This window comes from Helobdella robusta (assembly GCF_000326865.2).
Source record: "Helobdella robusta unplaced genomic scaffold HELROscaffold_21, whole genome shotgun sequence".
NCBI lineage: Eukaryota > Metazoa > Annelida > Clitellata > Rhynchobdellida > Glossiphoniidae > Helobdella > Helobdella robusta.
In genome coordinates, this window is record NW_008704124.1 from 349,215 (window position 1) to 363,662 (window position 14,448).

The window sequence follows — 14,448 nt, forward strand, 5'->3', positions numbered from 1 at the left end:
TTAGAAAGATAAACTTCGAAGCCCTATATGTGCACTAGCTATTTCCTTACGATAGTAAATCCAGAAATCTACATTACCTTGAAAATGCATTAAATACAATAATAATGTGAACATTTTATTTGGTTCTATTTTTAATTCAACCATTCTATCATTGAAACCTGACCCAAACTACAGAAAGCCAAAAATTTACCTTTTTGTTTCGCTATTTACTGTTTCCAAAATTTGCATAACAATCTTAATGGTTTGGTAAGAAATAATATACTTGTAACATGGTTGAAAAACATTATTAATTATGGACGTCATCTTGAAAATGGCTCTAATTACAGATTGTGTTTGTTATATATTTTGGCTTTTGTCTTTATATAATCTAAGCTAATCTAACCCATGAAGCATAATATTCTTATCATTTTAATTTTATGGTAGGATATGTTTTATTCTGAGATTATCTACAGCAGAATGATAATGTAAAGGTGTTGTATATATCAGAATATAGATATATAGTCCAATTATTAAATAATTTTAATGTAGCATCCAAAATTTATTTGTTATATTTGATGTTATATTTTTAGATTAATTTTCATTCCCATTATGATTACATATGTTTGTTATTTCGCAGATTACCTCAACTGGACATGGAAAATAAAATGGTGACAAATTTTTCAGTTACATCAATATAATTTTACTTTATATTACTTGAAAATTCCAAAATCAAATAGAATTCAACTATCAATAATTTTCACGTCTCATTCATTTTCATCACAGCTGCAGTACATATTTATTTCACAGCGTATATCAAAGCCATCAGGGCTGGAAGATTTGGTCATGAGCAGCCAGCTTGCTGAAACTTCTCCCCTAGGATGTTATGACTCAGGTATTTTTTGCCTGTGCTTTTTATTATCCTGTTTTGCTTTTTTATCAGTTATTCTATACTCATATAATTATTATTATTAATATTATTATTATTATTATTACATTCCTTAGTAGTTCTCGGAGGATAATTCATGGAACATAAAACGTATTAATTGAAAAATTTTCAGAAAGCTCCTTAGCGATCAAGAGTTGTTGCAGTGTAGTGATACACGAGCCAGATATTGTACAGAGCACGAAATCAAGTTCCCTACCTCGTCAGCAGTTATCCGTTCCTTCCATGTCCTCCAGGAAGAAAAAGATGAAACCCTCTGACGCTACACTTTCTGCCACGCAGGTTAACAAATTATTCTGTTCATTATACTTTGCAGATAATAATAATTTCATGCTTCATTTGTTCTTCTTTGCAGGATGATCTCTCAAAAGCTCGCTGCCTAGTGACAAACCTAACTGAAGGCATTGGACCTCTAACTCCGAAGATGCCTGATTGCACGTCACCCATTCTTGACATCAACAGTGCCACCAAGGGAGGCTGTCTCGTGTCGGTCTGTGATGAAGGGGTTTGTATGACGATGTTCTCTTGTTTTCGTTTAAACAATGGGCTTCTTATATATTATCAACTTTCCTATTCAATCTCTATGTTCATATCTCTTCAATCTGATGTACTGATGTAATTTATACGTTGAGGCATTGCGCTCATTTTTGGCTTCTGATTTGACTTTATATACCATTATATCTTTTATTTGGGCGTACATTTTGAGGAGTTGACAATCAAGTTTCAAACATGTTTCTGTTATATATTTATAATAAGTATTATAACATTTTTTTTATTTCCCTAATTTTCAGTTTCTTTTTAATTCTCCTGTTTTCACTCAAACGTCGAATACTAGTTCGAATTGCAGACACAACATCTTAGTTAGCATTGAATTACATTAATTAAATAAGCCTGAGTTTAGGATCATTTGCTGGCTCTGTTTTGTTTGGTTAGACTTTGAAATTGATTTAATTTGCTGAGACTTTGTTTGATGAGCGTACCAAATGAAAATACAGGTAAAAGTTATTAGGTACTGTTTATATTGAATAAATATATAAGTGACGTGTGTGTGTGTGTGTGTGTGTGTGTATGTGTGTAGTGTGCGCGTGTGTGTGTGCGCGCGTGTGTGTGTGTACAAGTGTGTAAGAGGAGTAATATGACGCGTGTACCTGTACATGTTGTAAGAGTATTATGTATGCTCAACTTGTATACAATTAATTATATTTATTCTTTCATTTGGTATTCAGTGTTTGTTTACACGAGTCAAACATTCCTTGAATACAATTATTTAATTTATCAACAGCCTTTTGAATCCTTTTCTAATTTTTTAGTGAGATGGAGTGTTTTTTAATTTTGTTTTTTCAAATATTCGATCATTTTTTTATATTAAAAAAACATTTGGTCTCTTTATAAAAACTTAAGTTAGCAACTAAACTCCATAATAATAATAATATTGATTAATATTGATTCTCTGCAATCTGTCATGTGGCTAACTTTTTTGTTATTTGACATATAAACTAAACATATAATGCAAACACACATACACACATACGATTATATTTTATACGTTTATTTATATTTGTGTGTATGTGTGTGTGTGTATGTGTGTGTTATAAAAACACCTGTTTAATTTTGATTGATATTGTTGATGTATGTTAGTCAATTGCTGCTGTCATATCTGTTTTATAAGAAATCGTAGTCATCATCATCGTCAACATTAGCAAAATCACTCTTTTGATCATACCGTTGAAATAATCTGTTTATCACTCACTATGCGTTAGATGTCATAATCATTTCAATACAGTTGAATACACATTGATGTTCAATTCTTATTCACTTAATGGCGAAGTTGTTTCATTCAGTTTAAATTTGTACTGTAGTTTGATTGTTAATAGTTAACTTTGCACAACACATCATCCACGTCATATTGCCAGCACAACCATGGTATCAGCAGAAGTTTTGAAGATCTGATGAGTGCCAGTCAGCACAACTCTGATGCATCTTCCTCCAGTTCAAACAGAAGTTCTCCCCTCTCCAACAAACCTCTCTACGCCATCCACCAGCTTGAACACAACCGACAATTTGAAGCGGCTGACGCAGAGGAACAAGAAGCCAAACTGGATGATGTTGATGTCGAAAATGTTCTTCACCTAGCACCACCACAACAACAACAACCACAACAACCAAACTCTGCAACAACCATCACATCAGCGTCATCATTAAACAACATCTTACATACTGGAGATAATGAAAATTGCTCGGGTTCTCGAATGACCTTGACGTTGGGGATACCAGGGCAAGGTGAGGTCGGAGACGAAGGTTACAGCATTCCGCTCAGCATGAAACGACCGAGAACAAAATCCGGAAGTCGATATATGACTGATAAGGTTTTTCATTGACTCGTTCATATGTGATGAAACTGTTTGAAAACTTATTTAAAAATTTGATTTTTTTGATAAATTATAATTTATTAATTACTGTAGGAGATTCTGGAGGAAGTGTTTGTTCTTAACTTGGATACTGGAGAGACTGTGCCTCTGAGTTCGGCTGAAGAGAAGATACCCAAGTGCATCAATCCACTATCGTTGCATATCATGAGGAGGACCAAGGAGTACTCAAGGTTAGAGTTAGGGTTTAGGTTATTTATTTCAAAATGTCGTTATAATTGTTCATCGGGTTGGCAGAAAATTATTATTCATTTTAATAATTTCAGTTTCTAGGAATACTTGTTAAGGGGTTTAGTGTTTTATTGAGAAATCTAATTATAGTAATTAAGTTTTAGAGTTCTCATCAAGAGACCTGTTTAAGCTACAAACTTTTGATTCAAATTTCTTCAATGAGTTTCACACAAATTAGTTGAACAAATTTTTCGGAGCCATAAATTAAGAATTAAATTTGGCATTAATAAAAGTAAAAAATTTGATTTATGATGAGTTTCTTCTAAAACTTTCGCCACCCACCAACAGTAGCGATTCCAATCTTCACAAAACTGAAATAAGTGATTCGGAGTCCTACAAAGATAACCTCTCAGACACAAAAAAGTCCAAGAACAATGCTGGCATGGGCAAGAGAAGGTTCCTTGCTTCCATTTTTCGTTTTCCTTCCCTCGTTGATTATTTTATTTGCTCATTTTTTCCAGATATTCTTTTATATTTATGAATGCTTAATAGTGTTTTAAATGTTTTAAATATTTTAGGCTAAAAATCAAGCAGTTCTTTGGTAAAACAGTTCATAAGATCAAATCTGTTAAAGAAAAAGGTGTTTCAATCATGTTTCTTTTGTTATTTTACTTGATCTGAACATTCTCAATCATTCATTCGCCCACATTCTTTCTCCCATTATTACATACATGAAGTTCATTAAATATAAATAATTACTTTTGAAATCTTCAAATTGATGATGACTGCATGTTTGGATGTTTGCCACGACACCAGCTTCATCACACAATGAGGATGGTTCGACAGATGAGGATGATGTCGCCGAAAACAGAAGAACAATCAAGGTAGCTTATGAATGTTTGTTAATAAACAGTAACCGATCATGTCGTGCGTATACAACATATTATTTTGATTATGTTGATGTTAAAAATGGAATTTTGTTTGAAAATTTTCAATCTTTCCTCATCTATTTGCTCATCTGTCTGTTATATAATCATTCATTACAATGCAACTATACCAGGTGAAAACATCTCACTCACACAAAGGACCTTATGACTTTGATCTTCTTGTTCCCATTCAAGAGCTTGGGGATGGCAAATCGGTTTGTGTATTTTTTAGTACAATTTTTGTGTATGTGTTGTATATTAGCAGAAGCATTTGTAAACGCTTGATTTATACATTAGCAGAATTTTGAATGGAATAAGACATCATTTCACAGTGACATGAAACAAATGATGAACTAGGAGCTTAAAGCTACTTTTAATTTTTCAACTTGTTTATTCATTTGGATGGTTTTTAGCTGTCCTTATGCTATCCACTCGCAATAAATAATCTATCAAGTCATTAATGCTAAGTTATAAAGAGATATTCCTTCGTTGATTTCTTTGATGGCCACAATCTTAATACATTTATACGTTTTTATTTTTATTGATTTTCATTCAAATAATTAATAATTACTCATTAATCATCGTACTGACGACCGCCACTGACCACTGCATGCAGGGAGCTGTGTGGACCATGAAGTTTTCGCACTGTGGCCGATTGTTGGCGACAGGCGGACGCGACGGAGTGCTGAGGGTGTGGGTGGTGAAGGATGCCTACAACGTTTTCAATGAGATGAGGATGAAGTACAATGATGGTTCGTGTTTGTGACATTGATGCATGCATGCACGGGTGGTTCGTGTTTGTGACATAGTTAACCTTGCACATGTTTGTGAATATATGTAAGTACTTATATGTAACTAGGTGCATATAAGTACTTTTATGTAAGTACTTATATATACGTGTATGTAAGTACTTCTATGTGAGAACCTGAAGACATTGTATCCATAATTGATTTTTCATATATGGATGATTGATTAACACACATCAATGAATTGATGTAATATACATGTAATATTCAGTAATATACATGTCTGCTCTTAATATTTTGCATACGGGAAATGTAAATGATAATATCTGATAAGTATGCCACATATTATTATTCTTATTAAAAGATATATAGATAATATATCTGTAACATTGTAAGTAGTGGTCCTGCGTTTGTTAGAGCTGCAATAATAAAGACTAAAAAAAATATTCACCGCTTGTAAAATTGTTATTAACCCGTGAACCCAGAACTTATTTTTTATGAATTTGATTTTAGGTTTTTTTTATTTCTCAACGGCCTTGTTATTTATTCTACTTAGCAGAACGCAGGATGTATAATATTGATACATTGGTATAAAAATATGAGCCCTGCTTTGAATTCTGTTTTATCCATCAGCGATGACATACTCAACTAATATAACAAACATTTACTTTTTCACATGTTGAATTTTATGTAGTATTGCAAATTTGTGGATGAATATTGGAGATAGTTATTTTTTAATAAATCAATTTATTATAATTTGTTAAAATTTAATTTTTAATACATTAATTTTTATGTATCTGCGTAATGCATGCTTGTATGTATTTGCATTTATTCATCCATTCACTCACTCACTCACTCATTCATTCATTCATTCATTCATTCATACGATCATTCATTCATTCATCCAATAATATTCTACCTTTCCTACATTCCCCTGATGGCGTGCCACACACACGCACATACACACACACACACGCACACACACACGCACACACACACGCACACATAGCTGGTCAACTAACAAGAACGCCAAGTAGTCCCATCTTGTTGGATGCTGCACTTGACGAGGTTGGTCATTTCTCATTGGTTGATTGGTTAATCTATGCTCATGTATTGAGGCTTCTGATTAGTCACTTTTTCATATATTGAGGTTTATTATTGGCTGCTTGTCATGTATTGAGATTTATGATTGGTTTGTCGATTATGTATTACAGTTTATTGTACGTTGTCTTATAATGTGGATTATTATATTTATTGATGTTTTGTTTATAATAATTGGTTGATGAAAAACGTAGCTGGTAAATTATTTTTGAGCAGTTGTTTCAATGAAATTTTAATTGGTTGCTTAAACATTTTAGCAAAATTTTGTTAAATGGTTAACAATTTAAATTAATTCTCAATTATTTTAAATGCATTTTTGAAAAATTTTTTACTATAAAGGACGAGGAATGCTCTGTAAGTTTTCATGAAATTAACTGATAGCAAGTGTCTGACTGTAACATGTATCCTATAAAATATATATGACTGAATATATTTTATATTTGAAAATATTATATTGAACTTTTAAAAGTTTCCGACAATTTCTATCCAAAAACATAAAACAACTTTCTCTTTGTCGTACTTTGATTTCGTCCTGGTGGATGATAAACACTCGGTGAACCTAATAACTTTTGTTGCTGGCTGCACCACAGTTCACTGATTGATATTTCGTTTACGAGTAGCACTTGATAGGGCAGCATGCTAAGTTCATAGCTCTTTTGTAAATATCATTAATAATTGTTGCATGCTCATTCTTCAATGCATGCTAATTCATTGCTTTTAATAGTTAGTTTATTACTATGACATATTAAACAATTATAATTTTTTACTAAAATATTTTATTTTTGTCTGAATAAAACATCTGAAAAGTATAAAGGTATGTTTTGTTCGTAAATGAACTGTGCTTCTACATTATATGAAGTGGTTTGTAGTTAATGGATGGGTACTCTTGAAGTTTATGAATTATTTCTAAAGTTGTTGTGCGACAGCAATAAACTGTTTTGATCATTGAACAACAAGATTAATTTGTTTAATTAGGCAGTTGATGATAACGAAGCTGACAACACGTTTGTGCCATTCTACAAGAAACCCTTCTGTTCTTACAAAGGTCACTCAGCTGATGTCCTTGATGTCTCCTGGTCCAAAGTTTGTGTCTTATTTTCTTTCTTCTCTTCCCTCTCCCTCTATCTTATGCTTTTCAAGTTTGCTGATTGAAAGCTTATTAGATTATGACGTGTAGTCTGTCACCTGATCTATGGTAGATACCTTGTTTAATTTTATGAAAAGCATAAGTTTCAACGATAATTTCTTTTAGTAGGCTCATTATTTCATTTATGAAATATTTTATTACTCTACACAAATGCACTTATTTTCATGAATCAACTGACCACAACAACTCGCAGAATTACTTTCTGTTATCTTCCTCAATGGACAAGACGGTGAGATTGTGGCATGTTTCAAGGAGGGAGTGCCTCTGTTGCTTCCAACATATTGATTTTGTTACTGCAATATCATTCCATCCAAAGGTTCGTTCGTTTGCACGTCTGTTATTATGACTATGTACTTTTCATTACTGATTTCCAACTTCTGCAATATGTTTTCATTACAATATGTATTCCGTTGGGGTTTTGTCACTATTATGCCTGTAGAAATGATATATTATTTTTCCATTTGATTAAAAACTAATAAACTTTATCCTAATTTTTGTTGTTTTATTCTTATATAAAAAATTTTGTGCTAATTTTATGCTTGTATTGAGTAGATTGAATAGTTTAGTGGGTATGATTGAATCAACAAATATATCTTTTGGTCAGTTTGTGTCATGTTGAACCATTTTAAAACTCATTCAGGATGACAGATACTTTCTCAGTGGTTCCCTAGATGGAAAGTTGAGGCTCTGGAACATTCCTGACAAGAAAGTTGCCCTTTGGAATGAAGTTGCAGGTGGATTTCTCATGTTGAATGTTCATTTTTGTTATATTATTTCCTCCATATGTTTGATTACATTTACAGTATTTTCATTTAATTTTGTCTGTCAGGTTACAAGTTTTCAAATAAAATAATTTGCACTTGGGTGCGAGATTGGAATATTTTTTGTTGTTTCTAATGAAAATAAATGGATTATAGTTATAATCAATAAGCAAATGAAAAAGTTAAATTAGATTTTTTTAATATACTATTTGATTTATTCAGGTCCAACGAAACTCATAACAGCAGCAAATTTTTGTTTGAATGGAAGATTTGCAGTTGTAGGTACATATGATGGCAGATGCATATTCTACAACTCGGAAGTCAGTTCATTTCAATTCTTATCCTTTAAATTTGCATGCTATAATTTAATTAATAACTATTCAATAACGGTTGCTATCTGTAATAAAATGGTAAAAATTTGTAAATTTAGTTTTTTGATCTGCGCGAATATTGTGTGTGATTTAGTTTAGACTACGTAATGCTGGAAAGGTCGTCGTCTCCACCAGCACCATACTAACTTTATGGTAGAGCTACAAATAATTTTGAATGTTCTTTTCAATGTTTCTTCCACGTGAACAGCAGCTGAAGTACTTCACTCAAATCCACGTTCGATCGACCAGAGGAAAGAATGCTCGAGGCAGGAAGATCACCGGTGTTGAACCTTTCCCTGGCGAGGACAAGGTCAGTTGTTCCTCACTTTTCTATATCATATCGTCTGCTAAATTGCATTTGAAATGTGTTTTTCATCTATCAGTTTTTACTTCAAATTTTTTAAATTTATTGTCATTTCTGCAATCATTTCATTTCATACAAATTCCAGATACTAGTGACGTCAAATGATTCAAGAATACGCCTGTACGACCTTAGGGATTTGACCTTGACCTGCAAATACAAAGGTGTCATAAACAGCACCAGTCAAATTAAAGCCAGCTTTAGGTGGGAATGTGATTTCAAAAAGATTATTAAATTTTCTATTTTTTGTTTTTTGTGTCGTGGTGCTTAATGATTTTTCATATCATTAACTCTTGGCATTAATAATAATAAATTGAGTGCTTGAAGTAATTACTGTATTTACCAAAGGAACATATTTTTTCGTGAAATAAACCTGAACTCAATACTAACATTGGATGATGTTTTAAAGTTGCTTACTACATTTTTCGCAGTCACGATGGCAAATACGTCGTGTGTGGATCTGAGGATCACTTTGTGTACATATGGAAGACTCAACACGAATTCTATAAATTTTCTTCGGCCAGAAGAGATCGCAATGATTATTGGGAAAGCATCAAAGGTAGTTCGATGTTCATTTGTAATAAATATATTTATTTGCTTGATGCTCTGTTTAGATTATTGCGTATATTCTTTTTATACAAACATTGCTTAGATAATATTTATAACTTAGGTCATGAACTTTTACCATCGCAACAGCACACAATGCAGTGGTCACCAACGCCATATTCGCCCCGAACCCAGAAGCCATCATCAAGCCACAGTTTGAATTTGTTGATCAGGATGATAAAGACAATTCGAGAGGTGGCTATTGTGAAGTTTTGGTCTCTGCAGATTACTCGGGCCACATCCGTGTTTTCATCAATAAGTTCAAGCCTCCTGCTACCTGATGCCTGGACCTCTCATAGCTATCGGATAGATACTATTGCAGTTTTGCTTCTCTTTACTAATTCATTGTGTGCTGTTAGATGAGTTCTTTTGTGTTTCTAATTGCACGTTCGTCCAATTGGCGGAAGTCACTCGTTACGTTGCAGGTGTTATACGCATTGTTTGTTTGTGTGTGTGTGTGTTTGTTTCTTTGTTTGCTTGGTATTCCATTTTATAGAAATTTGCATTGTAGTTTTTTAATTAGGTTAAACTATTTCTAATTAATTTTAAAAAATGTTTTTTTGTTTTATAATTTTCAGTTTAAAATTGCTACCTTCAATTTGTTCATGTTTACATATTGGTTGTTTTAATTATAAAATGCTTTTTCTATTTGATTGAGATCAGTTAATTTCATTGTTATTCATTATCGTATTTTATGTTTCAATTAATTTTAAATTAATTTAAATGATGTAAATATTTTAATTAATTTATTTTTCTCATTCTTGATCCTGGTTTTAATTTTTTTTTCATTATTACCATCATTATTTTAAAATAATTTTCTAAGATTCGTGTACAGTCCGGATAGTCTGTATTCTAGAGCCCTATCAAATCATTCATCCTGTCATTGCTCTAATTTTGATTTCGCAAACAAACTCGTGATCATAAATAAAATAATATCCTTTTCGCCATTTTTATTCTTTAGAAAGCACCATTGCATTAACTTTTATGTGCTGGAAACAAAATAACTGATTAATTGTAAACGATTTGACGTGGCAACTCACCCTTCATGTCTATTTCCTAATGTGAACTGCAAAAACTTGCCTCTCCTTACTGTTAAAAATTCTTGTTACCTTCATTATGTGCCAACATTTAGCTGTATAACCAACTTCCAGACGGATATTTTCTTATATCTGACATGATGTACGACACGTTGAAAAATTTTTTTTCCCCTTTCCACGCAATGCCTTCACGATCATATTTTTCGTTCTTCGAACGAATTTGTACACACGCACAACGTAGTGCAATAGGAGCACATATTGGTAATGTTGATGACGATTGTTATCAATATTATTTTCTATGAATCAAGGAGTTTCGTGAAGATGTACTAACCCGAGACGTGTACAGTACAGTACATTGTACACGCTCACACAATCATTTATAATGCGGTATGCTAATTTACCAATTTTTATAGTCATATGATTCGATCGATGATGATGATTGTAATTATAAATATGGTATGCTTAAATGTCTATTTTTATCTTTTTGGTTTTCTAGATTGTACGTTTTCATTGTTATTTTTATGCTTTTTTAGAGTTTGGCCGTGCACCATCTTCATTTTTTTTACTCATTGCTCAATCGATCATTAAGATTAATCTTACAAATTTTTAGATTTAACCGTAATATAACAACCAATAACATAGTAACTGACATAGATCGATGTATAGTGTACAGTACAGTTCTTATATCTGTAATACTTGCCTTACTCATCCTAATGCTTATCATTATTTTTTTGCTTTATTAACTCTTAATCTCTTGTTTTATTTCGGTTCAGTTTATAAAAATGAATAATTACAATCTACAGTTGAAACTTTTAAATCCTAAAATCTGAATTGGTAGTTATCCGTTCACATTTAAAATGTAAGTTGATCTAATTTTCGAGTGAACTGAAGTGCAAAGTGTCTCAAGCTCTCAACTTTAATGAAATGCATATTAATTTAGTTAAGCGTCAATATCTAGCATTTGCACGTAGGTAGCAACATTTAAATCAGCCTGTTATACAAAGCTGTTTGTTTGCCTCATGTTATCTGAAAATCAGACCACAAGTTCGTACGTGTGCATGCTGGATGACACTTAAATAACCATCCATTCCGTTTAATTCACTGTTTCAGGAGTTTATTTTTCTAGCATGACCTCACGATTTATCGTTTAAAGGAGGAAACAGAGTTTTTGTGCTTATTTTAATGCATTTAGATTTTGTTTTTAGAATTTCTATCGTGTTTCATGTCATAGAAATCAGTTTGTACTTGTTTATTAAATAAAATATCTTGAAAGTCAAGACCATTAGGATCGCTGAACGTGGAATTACGAAAGCTTTGTGAGTGGTCTAAAATTTGATTTTAACAACCAATGAAATGATAATACGCACATAACAAAACTCCCAAATTAACATTTAAAATTAAAGATTTGAGCGAGAATAGAAATGAATGAAAGTTTTGAAAAAGATTCTTAACCATGACTTTGTGATTTTAATTCATTTTAATGTTGCTATATTTGAAATAATTTTACAAAAATATGTATACGAAATATATCCGACTCCGGCACTTCAAAAATGTCGACACTGGAAGTGATGAATGGTTTTTATTCCGTTTCAAGTCTTCTCAGGTCATAAATAACGTTCATTTACCAAAATTTATAAATCCACGTTCGTGTCCACAGCACGAAGTTTTGAAAATTTCCACTTTCATATCCTACGTTTATCAGGGTGGTGTTGAATAGTTGAATCAGACATTCAAAGCGTAATATATTTAAATAGAAGCATAAAAATACTTTGTAGAATAAACTTTGAACCTGCCTGCTACGCAAATATCAATATGCAAGTATGAATGACGTGACAAGAAGCATATTTCTACAAATGCATGCGTCCATGTAATAATACGCGTAGCTGTATTTAATTTATAAAATTACAAGTAAACATACGAAAAATTGTTATATATATATATATATAGATATTTTATATTAATTGTTATATATATATATATATATGTATGTATAATGTGGATTCCAAAAGATTAAAGCTTAGCTACGATCGTTATAAAAGCTATTGTGATGTCTTTATTTTAAACAAAACAGAATGAAATGAACGATTTGATATTTTAAATAAAAAGAACGAAAATCAAAACTAATTTCAAATACGAATTTGATAGAAAAACTGATATAAATCGTAAATGATATAAACCGTTACAGTTAATTAAATATCAAACAGCAGAGCATCAGACAGGAACATTATAAATAAAATAATAAACATCCATCTAACCGCCATCCAACCATGTGTCGTGATGAAAAGGTTTCACATGAACTAGCATGCAAAGACGTCGCACCACAGGACACAAATACAGGAAACAGTCTCAAATGTTGTGTAATAGGATAGGAAACATTTAACAAACTTCCAAATAAGAGTTGAACATCCACGAAATGTTGAATAGAAACTTTAACCAAGGTTAAGTTCATAAATAAATTCTCGACTTTATTAACCTTTGAGAAAATTTTAGTAGAAAATAATTGAATGCTACAATAAATGTTTCGTTGTTTAACTGTTATGATGTTTAAAGTAATTTATTGAATAAATATATATTACAAAATTAAATGTGAATCTAATGATAATTAATAACTTTGAACATCTACCACTAAGCAACACTAGCATACATACATTACACAACACGCGTAGAGCTGTAGAGCTAATGAATGAACAAACAAAAAGTTACACAAGCCACTAAAACATGATTGATAAACTAAGCAGAACTATCATATTTAGAAATGATAAGTATAAAATGTCGAATTACTAAACAGAAGCAAAAAGAGAACGATGCGGCAGACCATAACTGAAAAAGGTATACAAAATTCGAATGTTGATAAACACGATAACGATGCTGATGGTATGGTGGTAGTGCTGTTAACGCACATCAAAGTAAAATTGGTTAAGTCGCCGACACTAACCCTAATCCAAAATTAATTGCGTTATTGTACGACAGGTCTAAATTATATAGTAAAAAAATTTAGTTGTGGTTGTAAATTTTTAAAATTTTCTATAAACTTGCCACCAAGGATGGATCTCCGACTTAACCACAAAAATTGTAATAATAATAATTAGACATAAATGAAGATGACAGTGAAAAAATGTTTCATAATTGTAAAAGCGTTAAGCTCAATAAAATACAAATTTTAAAATTTATAGTCGCTAGCATTAATTGATTTAATAAATAATAATAATTAAAATTAAAACATTAAAAAAATTTCATCTTCAAAAACAAATAACAATTCTCACTAATTAACTCAATTCAAATTATTCAATAGATACCTGTTTTTAGTTGGATGTTTCCGTAAGAATTATATAATATATATATATATATATATATATATATATATATATATATATATATATATATATGTGTGAGTGTGTGTATTCGTGCGTGTGTTTGTATGTGCGGTGTGTGTGTATGGGTATACGTAAACTAACTTACAAAAGCAAAAAATGATATATGTACTTAGTTGAATTTATTAAATCATCTTATGATACAATTCATGATGTTAAACGAAAAAAAAATTAGGTGTTGATATTGAATAGACTAGTATTAGTGTTGATAACAAAAAAAACCAGTAACAATAGTAATTATCAAGTAACAATAATTAATAATTAGCCAGTAACAATAGTAATTAGTTAAAAAAACTAGCCAGTAACAATAATAATGTATAACAGTATAAGCATCTACTAAGGATGCTATAAAATAATTTGGCAAACATAAATAATGATTTTAAAACAATGCTCTGATGCATTTATCTACTTTGTGTAGGAATGGATGGCTTATCATAAATTATCATAAATTCTCAACCGCATAGCTATTATGTAAAGGGCTATGGATAGATAGACTACGATG

General features: G+C 31.4%; 1 protein-coding gene across 1 annotated transcript; it reads left to right on the top strand.

Moving 5' to 3' along the window:
• Positions 1–4,564: 4,564 nt before the first annotated feature.
• Positions 4,565–9,867, top strand: HELRODRAFT_111180 (hypothetical protein; the record flags this gene model as incomplete). The annotated part of the gene is made up of 11 exons (XM_009018246.1): positions 4,565–4,660; positions 5,062–5,197; positions 6,201–6,277; positions 7,268–7,375; positions 7,633–7,755; positions 8,080–8,173; positions 8,423–8,520; positions 8,780–8,881; positions 9,021–9,136; positions 9,364–9,491; positions 9,629–9,867. 11 exons carry the CDS (start codon positions 4,565–4,567, stop codon positions 9,817–9,819), a joined length of 1,269 nt encoding a protein of 422 aa, XP_009016494.1. The 3' UTR covers positions 9,820–9,867.
• Between the last annotated feature and the right edge of the window lie 4,581 nt (positions 9,868–14,448).